General features: G+C 44.1%; 1 protein-coding gene across 1 annotated transcript in view; it reads left to right on the forward strand.

Annotated features, from left to right (window-relative positions):
* AGBL1 (AGBL carboxypeptidase 1) overlaps positions 1–14,621 on the forward strand; it is a 326,572-nt gene that overhangs the window by 28,411 nt on the left and 283,540 nt on the right. Inside the window, exons 4-5 of the mRNA XM_072981877.2 lie at positions 1,426–1,557; positions 3,851–3,944. Of these exons, the coding sequence (XP_072837978.2) occupies positions 1,426–1,557; positions 3,851–3,944 (226 nt within the window). The remainder of the gene's footprint in view (positions 1–1,425; positions 1,558–3,850; positions 3,945–14,621) is intronic.

A 14,621-nucleotide genomic window follows, 5' to 3' on the forward strand; every position in this document is an offset into this window, starting at 1 on the left:
TTTGGGTTCATATGTAGGCTGCCTTTGTCCTGCTTAGGACAGTCAAGGGGGGAGGGTGCACTGTTGAAACAAATCACACTAAAACCACAGTAAATTATAAGTCTAGATTAAAGGTTCCCCCTTGATATTTAGTCCAGTCGTGTCCAACTCTAGGGGATGGTGCTCATCCCCGTCTCCAAGCCGTAGAGCCAGCGTTTGTCCAAAGACAGTTTCCATGGTCACGTGGCCAGTGCGACTAGACACAGAACGCCATTACCTTCCCACCAAGGTGGTACCTATTTATCTACTCAAATGTGCATGCTTTGCAGGAGCTGTGACAAGCAATGGGAGCTCACTCCGTTGTGTGGATTCAATCTTATGACGGCTGGTCTTCTGACCTTGCAGCACAGAGGCTTCTGCGGTTTAACACGCAGTGCCACCATGTCCCTTATTACAAGTCTAAAGAACAATTTAAAATACGGTAGCAATGGGAAAGCCATGAATTAAGTATAGAATAATATTTTTTAAAACATATCAAAACTTTCAAAGCAGACCCAGAAGAACAAAAAACAATAACAGCCCATCACCAAGTTAATTATTAAAAGCCTGCCTGAAGAGGTAGGTCTTTAACTATCAGCAGATGGAGAATAGGGAGATGGTTCCACAATCTGGAAACAGCCACAGAGAAGGCCCTCTCTCATGTCCCTCTCAAATGTGCTTCTGATGGACCAAGACAAGGGCCTCCTCTGAAGGTCTTAAGGGGTCAGGAAGGCTCGTATGGGGAGATTTGGTCCTTCAGATAGCCTGGACCCAAACTGTATAGGGCTTTGTAAGTCATAACCCCACTTTGAATTGCATCTGGAACCCGATGGTCTATATTTTGAAGTGTGGGTGCACATTATAACTTCCCTTCCCGTAGCTGTGTCTCTTCAGAAGTAGCTGCATGAGGCACACCTACAACTGAGTTCTAACAGCTGTGGTTTCCCTCAGAAGCAGGTCTTTTGCAAAGCCAATGACTCTTAATTGCCCATTCAAGGCCAAAGCATCCTCCAACACACTGCACTAAAACAAGGATACATTGCAACAATATTCTGTCTTTAGGAAATTTCAGTTTCTTCCTGGGGCATTGCGATGGTTGTGCGAAACTGAAGTAGGAGTTCATGAACTGAGTTATGGCGGCATCCAGCTGTTGCCCTTGAGCGTGGCCAGCCGGAAATGCTAGGCATTTCCAGCTGACATGGAAAAAGATCTCAGGGAAACTAGAGCACACAAAAGCTCTGCGCGAGGGAACGGCTACCTGCACGGATATTTGAGAGATGGTTGAGATGCTTGGACTGAAGTGGAAACTATGGGGTATTTTTAGAACTGAAAGTGCTCTTTGCTCGGCTGATAAATCAAACAGGTAGCTTAATTGTGATTTTGTCCCTTCATCTTTTGCTGTCTCAGATAAGAAGTTTGGGCTGAAAGCTCAACGCCTGGGTGTACTTGATCTCACCCTTTCCTTGGCAAGGAAGAATGTAAATCATCACCAGAATTTCACCTACTGTCTTTGGGCACTACAGACTTATGCGTCTAGTGGTGAGTATCTTTCCATTCTTCCCCTGTTTGGGACGATTCATCATCTTTGCGCAAATGCCTGGGCATGCACATCCAGAAACATAACATTGGGGTCCAGAAATTAATCCAGGATGGGTAAGGAGAGAAATAGGGATGTAATGGCGCTGTGTTTCGGCAGCAAACTTTGTGTTGGTGCTGGGTGTGTGAACCATGGTTGACCGTTCCCTTCTTTTGGGGGCACCCGGGGACTCTGCCCAAGGCCACCCAGGCTGGCTCTTGTCCTGGGAGGCTCAGTGGGGGGGGGGAATCAAACTCCCAACCTCTGGCTCCGTGGCCAGAGACCAAAACCCCACTGAGCTATTCAGCCCAGCCACGAGAGACTTCGGCAAAGTTTTCACAGAAAATGTGACAACAGTCCTGATCAACTCAGCTGAAGATGTTTTGCAATGTGAAGCAGAGGTTCAGCGATACTCTTCCCAAGCTAATACTTTCCAGAGATGTCCTGCCATGACGTGGCCCTTGTTCCTGCCTACCTCTACCACCCCATGCCCCAAATCATACTACCTGAAGCCATGTTATTCACCTTCCTGCAAACCATCCACCACATGTCTCCAAGGGGTTCTTTGCATTAGCCGGTTGTCTTGAAACCAGCCAAGAGTCTGTGTGGCATCTTAAAGATGATTTCAGATTTATGAACCTATACATGATCCTTTTCTCATCAGCACATTCCTGGTGAGACCAGTCTTCCCTAGCTGCCCTCATGTTCCTCTTGACCTCTTCTGGCCTCGTCACTGCTTCCCCCCTGGGAGAACTCTAACCGGGTCAACCTCAGTCTTTGGCCCGGTGTCGCATGCTTAGCATTTCCAATCTCCCCTCTGAAGATTTAAGGCTATTGGCTTCTGGCCCTGTAGGTTTCCTATGTGTGTGCTCAGGAGCCCAGTGTCGTGCTACGGACCTTTCTGGGCAGGCAGCCAGCTCCGTGGGTCTTGAGCCCTGCTCCCTGAGATAAGCAATATTTGAAAGGGTGAATGTAACAGAGAGGGCTGTTGAAATGTATCTTGATTTAGGTTACCGGGGGCCACTTTTATGCCCCCGCTGCTTTTCACGTGGAGGGGGAGAGCCTTCTTTCAGGTCTTGTGCCCTGTCTCAGCTAATTCTCCCCACGCAGTGGAATGAGGTGCTAGAATCCTCAGTCACAGGGCGAGATTTAGGAGCTGGTGAAGCAGCCCGGGTCCTTTGGTGCATGAAGACATTTGGGTGCCTGAAGCAGAGAACAAGAGGCTGCCCCCCTCCTCTTTGCGTACAAAACCAGAGTGGATTGGCAGCTGGACCTTATTCCAACATGGACAAACTTCCTTCATGTCCCTTTAATACAGGGGGCTGGACAGTGTGTGGCTCTTCTGACTTAGGATGTGGCACTTCTAAACCATGGTTTGAAGTAGCTTCCAAGCCAGTATCTAATTTTTTTTTCAGATGAGTTCTGTCTGGTCCTGCATTTCTTTTCCATGGTGCATGTATGATCAGCTGTAGCCGTCTCCATGTTCTTGTACCCAAACGCAGCAGGATCTTTTATGGAACATAAGAGAAGTGCAATGGCTCTTCAACAGACAGGGACAGCTGAGGAGCATGGAAGAATAATGAAGGGGAAGGTCGGCCCCTTTGGGCCATGTGGTACTAAGTGCATATTTACTAAGAACGCAGCCATCCAATGGACAGTCGGGTGTTGTTTCGCCCTGACCAAGTTGCTCCCACCTTTCGTAGTGGGAATCAGGTTGGACCTTCAGGTGATCTCCAGGCCTCCTGAAGGTGTAATTAGTGAAAGCTGTGCTGCTTCTTGAAGACATGGATTGAAAACCCATGGCCTTAGAATCAATCTATGTATCACAACAACATGTCATTAAGAAGTGCCTTGGTGTTCCAGAAATGAGATACCTGCAGAAGATAATGCTGGAGCAAACAGACTTGCAAATGAAGCTTATATTTACCTCCCCTTGACCAATCGCAAAAGAGATCAAACTGGGAGGTATGAGAAAAGTTGACATAGTGACAATCTTTAAACGGCTAGGAATTTCTCCACCTGGCATGCTACCTGTATCACATAATTTGGTCCTGAAGGATAGGATGGTGGACCAAATGGATATGTACTTTCACCTGGGAGGTTTATTTGATCCTTGCACAGATTTCCTTTGCCCTCTGAGTGTCAAAAACGTTTGCTAACAACCCCTGAAACTGACTTCTGTTGCAATGCCAAAAATATACACTCACCCTTTCCTTTCTAAGCCTAATTGCCTCTTTTTTTCATTTTCTTAACCAGTTACAGTGGGAAGCATACTGGGTATGAATGGAGCTATGGAGCTGGTTTTCAACACAATCACGCCGTACACCAAAAAGCACACCAGAATGACAAGGTAGGTTGATATTTTTATTTGGTTAATGGGGGATGACACAAGTAAAGCTAAATAGCAATGAGGCTGTAGAATCATGTAATCATAGACTATTGGAGTTGGAAGGGGCTAGTAAGGCCATCAAGTCCAGCCCCTTCAATACAGGAATCCAAGCAGATCAGACAGAGATTGTCCAGTTTTCTCTTGAATGCCTCCAGCACTGGGATGTTCATCATCTCCTGAGGTCATGGGTTCCATTGTCGTACTGCTCTAACAGTTAAGATGTTTTTTCCTGATTCAGCCTAAATCTGGCTTCCTATAGCTTGAGCCCATTATTATGTGTCCTGCACTCTGGGATGATCGAGAGCAGATCCTGCCCTTCCTCTGAATGACAGCCTTTTAAGTCTTTGAAAAGTGCTATCCTATTTCCCTTCAATCTTCTTTTCACTAACGTACCAATCATGTCTTACAAATGTTCTTGATTCAGAGGAGAAACATCAATGTATAGTAAAGGGTCTATCCAAGGTGAGCATCAGTGTTATCCCAATTTGGTCTTTGGGTCTCATCATCAGCTGGAGGGTGCTGGATACGATAGTTACTATGGGGTATATAAAATTACCTGCATGATGTATCAGTGCTCAGGCCATTTCTTAGACACTCATTAGTTGGGATAAAGCTCCCTTTCCCAGTTAATAGGTATGTGTGTTCAGTGCCCATCAAGTTTTGTTCCTGTCTTATAGCAGCCCTAAAAGGGTTTTCAAAGTAAGTGAGATATTGAAGGGGTGGTTTTCTCAGTGTTACTCCTTTCTCCAGTGAGTTTCCATGGCTGAGTGAGGATTTGAACCCAGGTCTCCCACTACATCACTCCGAGGTAATATATCCAAAACAGATCATGTGAGAACTTTCCTTGCATATCTATCTTCTGATAAAGTCTCCCAGGTCAAACAGACCCTGTATTTATTTTTAAGTTCACTCTGCGTCTCCCTTCTCCACCAAGTCCAAAAAGCTGTTCAGGGGTCTCTGGAGTGAAGCTAAAATTAGTTATGCAGCTGTCTACTCCAGTCCTGTCCCCAGTCAGTTCTCGGAGCAAGATTTACAACGGGCGCAAGCCTTGTAAATGAGAAAGCACATGCTTGCTTGCTCTGATAGCTGAGCTGACCCTGCTTCTGCTCCTACTGTGCTGAAGAGAGCCAAGAAACAAGAGAAGAGAGGCAAAACTTAATGCAAGGGTGAACTTAAGGTGAAAAGATCTGGGCAAGAAGATAAGGCTGCCTAGTAGCAATGATATAACAAATTTGTCTCAACTCTGGAAAATATGGCTTTGTCCTAGGAAAGGCTCACTATGATCCTACCATGTGTTCTGTCCCTTTGCCATAATTGTCATCCAAGGCAGATAATCAGTGATGAATAAAAATGAGCTTGGGGTTGCTAACCACCTACCGTAAAGGTAGCTTTCCTCTGGAAAGATTTCCAAGCTCTAAAAGAAATAGAAGGGACAAACTCTATTATTACTGCATGGGAGTGCAGCAATAGCTATGATGCACCAAAACAAATCAGCATTCCATAAAGCAAATTAAAAAATGGGGGGCACCACAAACAATGTGGACAACACCAATGGCAGCAGTCAAGATGGTCTACAGCAGCCATTCTCAAGGCCCCCCCCCATATGTCCCTGTTGAAGGGGACCACAGACTGAAACCAGTTTGTTTGATAGAGGACCTGAGTCTGAGAAAATCTAAAAGGGCTATAGCTAAAAAAAGATTGAGAATTGGTGTACTGCACAATACCATCTTGTTACCATTCACCCTTGTTGAAAAACAGCCCTGGCAATTGCTTTGTGTTTGGGTGAGAAGATGATTACACTGATTTAAAAAAGGAGTCAGTTTCGGTGATTTTCCCTTGCGTGGTGTCACTTTATGAATGGTGGTGAGCACAAGAGGGTATCCTGTAGACCATCTAGATTGCTGCTATCAGTGTTGTCAATATTCAGGCTGCCCTTTGCTATGGAAAGGTTGGCATCCTTTTTTTTCTTGCTGATATTGTGCAGCAACGTCGGCATATTTCCTGGATTTTTAAAATCATGAGTATAGAAACACAATGTCCCACGTTCATAGATCAGAGCTTTTTATTTTGAAAAAATGGAATTAATGTTGTAATTCCGACTTCACAGATACATAATAAAATGCACGAAAACTGTCAGCAAAGATGGAGCAGTTCAAGCCATTTTGCCACCTTAGGCAGAGCATCACAGACTGTCCCGTGCTGACTCGAGACATGATATGTTGTATCCCAAAACTGTCCAAAATATTTTGGCAGGTGGGATAGAAAACAGAGTGAATATTTGGGTCTTGAACAAGGACCACCTACTTTTTATATATAAAAAAAGAGGAGAAATCTTGCTACTGGTGCCAGGTCCAGCTGGCAAAGGAAGAAGTGCGAGAACTGAGTGCAGAAACAGCACAAAGCAACTGGTTCCTCACGGTCTTGTTTACGTTTCTTCGTAAGTTCTCCATCACTTCTTGGTAGCCATCTGCTAACGTGACAAACAAACAGCTCGTTTGCTAAAAATGCAAAAACAGCCCCATCAGAGGCACAGCTTCCTGCAGCTGTCTCTTTAGCAGGACTCTGTTGGTTCTTAGGGGGGGGGGCGGACAGCATCCTTCTTGTTTCTTACAAATTGCTTTCTCTCTCAGTTTGACTTACCTTACAGGAAGGATGAGCAACCTGGCTGTGGCCCTACCCATTAGGTTCACTTAAGGGTGACTTAAGGGCACTGGAGGGTTGGCAAATGTTACGCCCTCTCTCCTGCTGCTTGGACCCACATGGCCTGCACTCCTCTGGAGAGCTGCTCTACGGGCAGGTGATTTTAAAGAAGTTGAAAGTTCCTCATTTAGATGTTGCAAGAGCCTTGAGCTATGGAAATGACATTGAGATGGGCACGGACTATCCGTTCTGTGGTTCGTGCCAGTTCGTTTAGCGGCCACTCAGGAGGTTGGCACTTCAATGCCCCACCTCCTCCAGCAGGTGCCAATTTGGAGGCAGTAAACAGAGGCAGCGGGGCAGAGAAGCTGGCACACTCACTCCAGGTGGATGCCCACTGGAGGAGGTAAGCCACTGAAATACCAAACGCTTGTTTGGCCCCCTATAGGGACGTGGTGGCACTGTGGGCTAAACCGCAGAAGCCTGTGCTGCAGGGTCAGAAGACCAAGTAGTCGTAAGTTCGAATCCACACGACGGAGTGAGCGCCCGTCGCTTGTCCCAGCTCCCGCCAACCTAGTGGTTCGAAAGCATGCAAATGCGAGTAGATAAATAGGGACCACTTCGGTGGGAAGGTAAACAGCGTTCCGTGTCTAAATCACACTGGCCGTGTGACCACGGAAATATTGTCTTCGGACAAAACGCTGGCTCTATGGCTTGAAGAGCGGGATGAGCGCCGCCCCCTAGAGTCGGACACGACTGGACAAAAATTGTCAAGGGGAACCTTTACCTTTACCTTTACCTTGTTTGGCCCCTACACAGTTCGTGTCCATCTTTACATTCAACAACCATCCTTTGTATCACTAGACTGGTGGAAGAGATTGGGATAATCTTTGATGGATCAAATCCTAGCAGGTCCCTTAATATCCTGAATATATCAGGCCTGTTTTCCCACAGTACACACACGGGTCTTGGTTGCAACATGTCCTGCGTGATGCTGATTCTGTGTTTGGTTATCTCCGCTGGATCTGGAGGCTTAGTGATAGTGTCGGGGGATTTAACTCCCATTGCTTCTCTCTGCAGCTCTTCTTTTGAGAGCTTCCCAGTTGTCCAGCACACGTTTCCAAGGCGCATGAGTGCTAGGGTGAGGTGTGGGTTGCAGAAGCTTCAGGATGCATTGGCAAATACACACACCTGTGGAAATCTCTTTTGGCTGAAGTTGTGTGCCTCTGTGCTGATTTGTGTTTTAATTATTTCCCCCTTTAAAGGTGGCTTTTAAAGAAAGACTTATAAATATTTTAATAACAAACAGGTCAATAAACAATAATGCTCATTAGGGTGAATTGCAATCTGTAAGAACCAAATAAAGGAAAGTCCAGTGTACTCCTAATTAATAAAAGCATAGAAGGTCCCTATAGCCAACCGTATGGGAAAAGTAACCTCAGATACAAGGTTTAAAAGGAAAAGAAAAAAAAATAAGGAAGAGTCTTAAGAAGAGACTACATAAAACTTCCACATAAAATAAAACTTTGTTTTTAACCTTTGGTTTTCAAAGTTTTGTCTCAAAGACAGCATTCACCATTGTGAAGGAATTTAATACCACACACTCATGTAATCGTTTCTGCTTTCAACTCATGTATAACCTTTCTTAGAATTCAAGATATTCTCATTAGTTATCTCCGGTCATAAGACTATTTTTCACATTATAACTTCCCTTAATGAAGACATCATTTCCACATCCATCTTCTTCTTCCCTCCATTCCTCCAGACGTCTGGAAAAGGCTTGCCGGGGTTTTATAAATTTGCCTCCTTCCGGTTTTAATAATTCAGTGGCTTCAAATGAATAGCCTTTCCCCAAACTGTGGAATTCCAGGCTGTCTTCTGGAAGAGTTTTTGTACAAGCTTCCTGATGCTCAGACAACATACACTGGGGTCACCAGGGTCAACATATTTAATCACATATATTTGCTCACTCATAGGAAGTGAATAAAAAGGCTGACAACATAAAAGAGATTATGACAGTCTTCTTCTCCAACACTTATTCTTTCTGTTTTATAATTTTCCTGTACAAATGGTTAATAATCAACTATTGTTATTACAATAGCCCGCTTCAATGAAACACAATGAACAGCCTGGTTTTCTTCTTCTTCCAAAAGAACAAAGAACTGAAAAGAGCAATTGCAAAGTAAATTAATTAGGGACTGAGTTGAAACAACTTCTTCCCTTCATCTTAATGGATGTTTTCCAAGCCATGCAGCAGGAAAATATACATCAGGGATGTGTAAATAAAGATGTGGACAATGGAAGAGGCTTTTTTAATGGGATATTCCCATGGGGGGGGGAGAACAGAATTTCACAACCAGCTACAAGCAGCAGGTGGCATAGGATATTTTTTTCCACATATCTAATTAGAGAGGACAGTCCTTCATTGTAAAGTTTGCTGGATGACAATTGGAAAGGGTCCTCCATTTAGAAATCCATCCAATCGCAAGACCACTTTAGCAAGATAGGACCTTAGGGAGCTTTAAGATCATGAGCTTTGGAGTTACTCATCCACAGGTGCGCATCTTCCCCACCCGGGTGAGATGGATTGTCATTGTATATAAAAGACATGCATGTATGTAATTCCCGGAGTGCCATCAAAGTGTTGCAAAGGCATGCATCTGGTTTCAATGGGAAGTGACCCTTCTGTCTGCTGGAAAATTGCTCTAAATTGGTGGCCTTACCAAAGGACTCAAAAAAGTCCAACTTGGACTCTGAGCGAGGTTGGGCTACAGTACAATCTCCTTTACGCTGCGTATTTGCTGGAAAACAGGTCACACTGGACCGTTCCATAAGTGGTCCAAAAAGTGACTTATTTCCCCATGAGATCACCCCTCCTTTTCGAAAAGTTGCATCTTTGTCTCTAAATTAGCATAGACAATTATATGTAGACCATTGCTCTCCGTCGGCTTCCATTTTGGCTGTGACCGAGTGGCTGCCCTCTTCCTGGTGTGGCCCTGCACTGTAAATAAATAGGAAGATCCTTTGGAGATCAAAGGTTGGTTCACATCATGATCTATCTGATCACATGGTTTTAATAACCTAAAACAATTTGAGCCTGGGAGAGCTCACCCTTCCTTTTAAAATAATGATAGCTTAAAGGAAATATCAGCAGCCAGTTCTTCTACAACCAAGGTTATGGGTTCTGGCTGTAGTCCACCGGATTTTCATTGCATGGTGGACGTCCATCCAGTTGAACATCTTGCTTCCTTGTAAGCATCTGGATGCATATTTTCCAGAAAATGCGTCGTGAGATGACTACTATTTAATATTCAAAGCGTAGAAACCACCCGTTCAATGAATGATACCCTGGAGTGTTTGAGACAACCAAAAACCATCCAAAGGAAATTTGTCTCTGATTTATGTGCTCTGGCTTTTAAAAGCCGGGTTCACTGAGGTCTGGGCGGGTGTCCGGTGGCGCAGAGCTTCCTACAAATCTCTGGACCTGGGAATTTGTCGGCTCCCAGGGTGTAGAGACCCAAGACAGTTCATCTACTAGAGATGTGATTGATGGGTTCCCGCTAACTGAGTAAGCAAATCCTGCTTGCCTTCCTCCCAGTCTGTCCCTTCTGCTGGATCATTGCCTGCGATTAGAATAGTGCTTAGCCAGAGAGGCACTTTACATCTCGGGAGAAGGATATATAAGGGCCCCCCAGACGTGCACCAGTGTGGTGAGATTATAGAGTTTGTCTGGAGGCTTGGGGTCTTTCCAGAAGTGCAGGTTTGATACTGGTGGGGAAAAATGAGAATCTGTTCTGGTTGAAAGCATTATTCAATATAAAACATTTGCAACCATAATGTCTCAAAAAAAAAAAAAAACTTTGTGAGGTTAGATTAAAATACCACTAAACTGATCTGGAGCCTCACTTACTCAGAAGCAGAGCTTGGAAAGTTTCATTTTAAAAAGGCAGTTTATTGTTATTCCAAAGACTGATTAACATTATTGTTAGAATTGTAAAACCGTTATTCCTTGCTTTTTAAAAAAATATTATTAAGTAAGGGCAGAAGAATATTTACTTCCAGTTGCTTACGTATGATATCTGAAAGCTTTAAACTCCTGGATGGTCATTCAAGACACACCATTCTCCAGTATTTTTTTTGCCTCAGTGCTCTTAACGCAGCATAAAGGAAGAATACGAGGCACAACGTGAGGCAAGCTTTGAATTATGAGACATGTCTCCATCATTTAGTGAAACCCCATCCTTGTGACCATTAAAACAGCTAAAAACGTACTGTTACTCCACAAAAAGGGGGTGACATTATCCCTTGTTAAGTTACAACTTGGTTATGGTGCTCTCAGGGCAGAAAAGGAATTCAGTGTAAGTAATAATGTAACTAGTTGTTTGTAACCGGTTACTTCCAAGCTCTGCTTAAATGCAAGTCTTACAGGAATGTAAGGGGCTGATTTCGTGGGTAAATGGACATGTCGCTTTGACCAACGTTGGGTGCTACAGTACAATCATGAGCATTCTCACTCAAGGGGAAATCCCATTGTCTTTCATGGACCTTGCACCTTGGTAAATGTAGAATTGCTGCATACTCTTCCCTCCGGCAGTGTCCCATGGAGGAGGCCTGTTTCTGCCCAGTTAAGCCAAGGTCATTTTATGAGTCGGTCCAGCGCATCCCGGGGACAGGAGTTCTTTATTAAGCCAGCTATGGCATGTGGTAACAAGATACAGAAGGCTATTTATTTTAGTCGGTGTCAACTCCTGGGTTATTTAAATGGAGGCTTACTCATGCCCCCGTTGACCTTGTTCAGGAGGCGTGCCAACTGGCTCATTATTCTTTGTCTGGTTTGCTGTCTGGGATCAGACCCATGCAATTTCTTCTGACATCTCTAAAGTCACGTGATTCATAGGAACTGGTGGAAAAAAACCTGAGGATGGCAATTTTTCTAAGAAGTGCAAGCCCGTTTAGAGGACTTTTTGATTTGGTTCAGTGCATGATGAGGGTTGGGGAGACTGTAAGCTTTATGTTGTTTTTTATATCCAGATTGCCTAGTTATTTATGACAGGAATAAGTTAGAATCAGCTCTGCTTATTCTTCAAATGGTTAAAAAAAATCAGAGTTCTAGCAGTTCTTTTCCCTCTATGGTGCAAAGTGATTAAGACCATGTTAGGAAAGGCTTACATAAGCTTGACATGTGCGCTGTACATCTTTGCCAAAATATGCGTAGCAAGAAAAAGGAGTTGGGTCCAATTCATGTTGGTCGCTTCAATGACACTGTCCATCCATCTCGTCCTCTGTTGTCCCCTTCTCCTCTTGCCTTCACACTTTCCCAACATCAGGGTCTTTTCCAGAGAGTCTTTTCATGAGATGGCCAAAGTATTTGAGCCTCAGCTTCAGGATCTGTCCTTCCAGTGAGCACACAGGGTTGATTTCCTTCAGAATGGATAGGTTTGTTCTCTTTGCAGTCCAATGGACAAGAGCCTCCTCCAGCACCACATACTACACATTGATATTATCCTAGAATCGTCTTGTTTCTGTGAGCGACAGTGGCAGGAAGGTGGAGGAAAAGTAGCCATCTTCATCTTCAGCTGCTTACCTTCTGCGCTTTGTCATAAAAGCATTGATGCAAGTAGCTAGGAAAAGAGAAAGACCTCACATGAGTTGAATAGACTCAGTAAAGGAAGCCATTGCCCTTAATTTGCAAGACTCTTGTAGTCCTTTTAATGATGGGACTTAACACAGATATACTGTGACTTTCTGCCGGAATAAATAACTGATAGGATTCTGGCCAGTGATATTTAAAAGGTATATTTTGGGATACTTAAACAAGGAATGGAGAAACCTGCCAATGTTGATTTCTCTTTAGTTCTCATTTTTCCCCCAAACTGAATGCCAACGTTTCTGCCCCATTTCCTTGTCAGTCTCGGAGTGAAAATAAAATCAACCCAAACCCTTGTATGCATTCGAAAAATGGATTTAATACATACATTTAATATGCAATCCCCAGCTCTAAATACATTTTTTTTGCAAGCAGTTTCCCTTAATGTAATGTTGGTCCGCATAGATTTTTTTTCTGCGCCTATGTGCACTTTTGTGTATTTGCACAAAAATTTAAATTTTGTTGGGAAGATTGCATTGCATTATTGCGAGAAGTCCTAAGCCTGGTCTTTGATATATTGTCTCATGAGAGAAAGATGGCATCCCGTCTTACGGCATGTACGAAAGCCAGCTTGGACGGGGCAGTTGAATCGTCCTTCATCCGCGGTGATGGGTCTGAGCTCAGCCTTGTGTTTGAAGACAACGCATTGATCACAGGTCCAGAACTTGGAAATTACAGCTAGAATCCTATTAGCATTTGACCTTCCTTTAGCTGGAGAAGGAGCCAACGTATACATCTATGGAATAACCACCCGAAAGTGAGGTTTTCAGCATTATAATGTTGATTTAAAAAATTGGTTTCATTAATTTCTTCAGGCAGGCTTTTTCTTAGTGACTGGCTGTCTGAGACGGGTTTTTAAAACATGAATTGCTGTGCCTCGCTGCTTTGTATGGGCTTGTGGCGTTGATTTCATTTACCATTTTCACGTGGTATTTGTGTGGTTCTTCTGTAATGTTTGAATACTTTCTATCTTTAAGCTTCTAAATATTGTACTCGACTGATGTAAGCTGGCTTGGGTCTTTTTTTAAGGAGAAAGGCGGGGTAATAAACAAACAAAAGAGGCTGATTTTAAAATATTGGGGGCTGTTCTCCTATTTGATGCAAAAGCCTTAATGTGTCTAATCTAACCTTTTGCCCCCATGCTCTGCACTGAGCTTGCTGCTCATAATTCCCTCTGATGTTTTGTTCCTACATCTCTGCATCTGTTGGCTTAAGAGGTCACCTCACTTCTCCTAATATTAGGGCCGGCTCTGACAAATTCAAATTCTGAAGAGTAACACTGTTCCTGTTGATGGACGCCCTTGGGAAGTATGACTTGGGTAAGTCCTTATCCGAAAAGTGAACAGAACAGGATCACGGCCCCGATTCCTACTTTGAACCACTGAGAATTACGTGCAAAGGCAAAAAAATGTGGATCATAATTGGTAGCAGCAGTTTGTCGCGCATCTTAGTCCGAGAAGTACAGACCTGGTCATTTCATGTTGGATTGACTTCTTGAGGCATCTCTAGAGGGAAAAGGAAATCACTACAGCTATTTAGGAGAGCGGGAGACTTTTGGATGGATGAGATTGGCAGAGCAAGCTAACAAGCAAAGGTATGCTAGGAAATAAGGAGAAAAGCCAGGGTGGAGGAAGATCTTGAGAAGCTTTGAAGGCCATGCAATGGGACTTAGTTGTCCAGTTTTGATGGAGTTTCCCTCCTCCTGGCTGTCTTTGAGCAGTGCTCTACCTCCTAGCTTTAGATCTGCACTAGAGATGGGGGTATTTGTATAACGAATATTCCCACACAGATGCAGATAACAAGGGTCTGGCCCCATGGGGCTGGATGGTCCACTCTCTGATCCACTAATGCCACGGGGTCTGTGCTATCATTCAGGAGATCACGATCAGCGAGACACTCTTCGACCTCCTCTTTTGTTCCACTTCTTGCCAGGAGTGGCTTGCCGATCGTGACCTCCTGACCACGGCATTAGCAGATTGGTGAGTGATCTGCACCTGTGAGGGGATATTTTATTCATATATGAATATGAATACCCCAAATCTCTAGCTGCTCCTTGTACCTTCAATGTGATATATCTCAAGTGCAAGCAATGAACTCCGTGCACCAACATGCCGATCAGTTCCTTGGCAACACACAACGGCATCTGCCAGGACTGGTCCAATCTGAGGCATCGCCTGCAAACAGCTTTATACATATGTTTATCTGGCAACCGTTTTGGAGGTGAAGTGGGAGGCAAATCAGCTTTAATTCTCCTTGTTAGTTACTGATTTCTCATTAATTGTGCCAAGCTGCTCGGGTGTTTACTCAGATGTGAACATCCAATTCTGTTGGAATGCGGTCAAGACTTTGCTCTT

This window comes from Pogona vitticeps, chromosome 12 (assembly GCF_051106095.1).
Source record: "Pogona vitticeps strain Pit_001003342236 chromosome 12, PviZW2.1, whole genome shotgun sequence".
Classification (NCBI taxonomy): domain Eukaryota; kingdom Metazoa; phylum Chordata; class Lepidosauria; order Squamata; family Agamidae; genus Pogona; species Pogona vitticeps.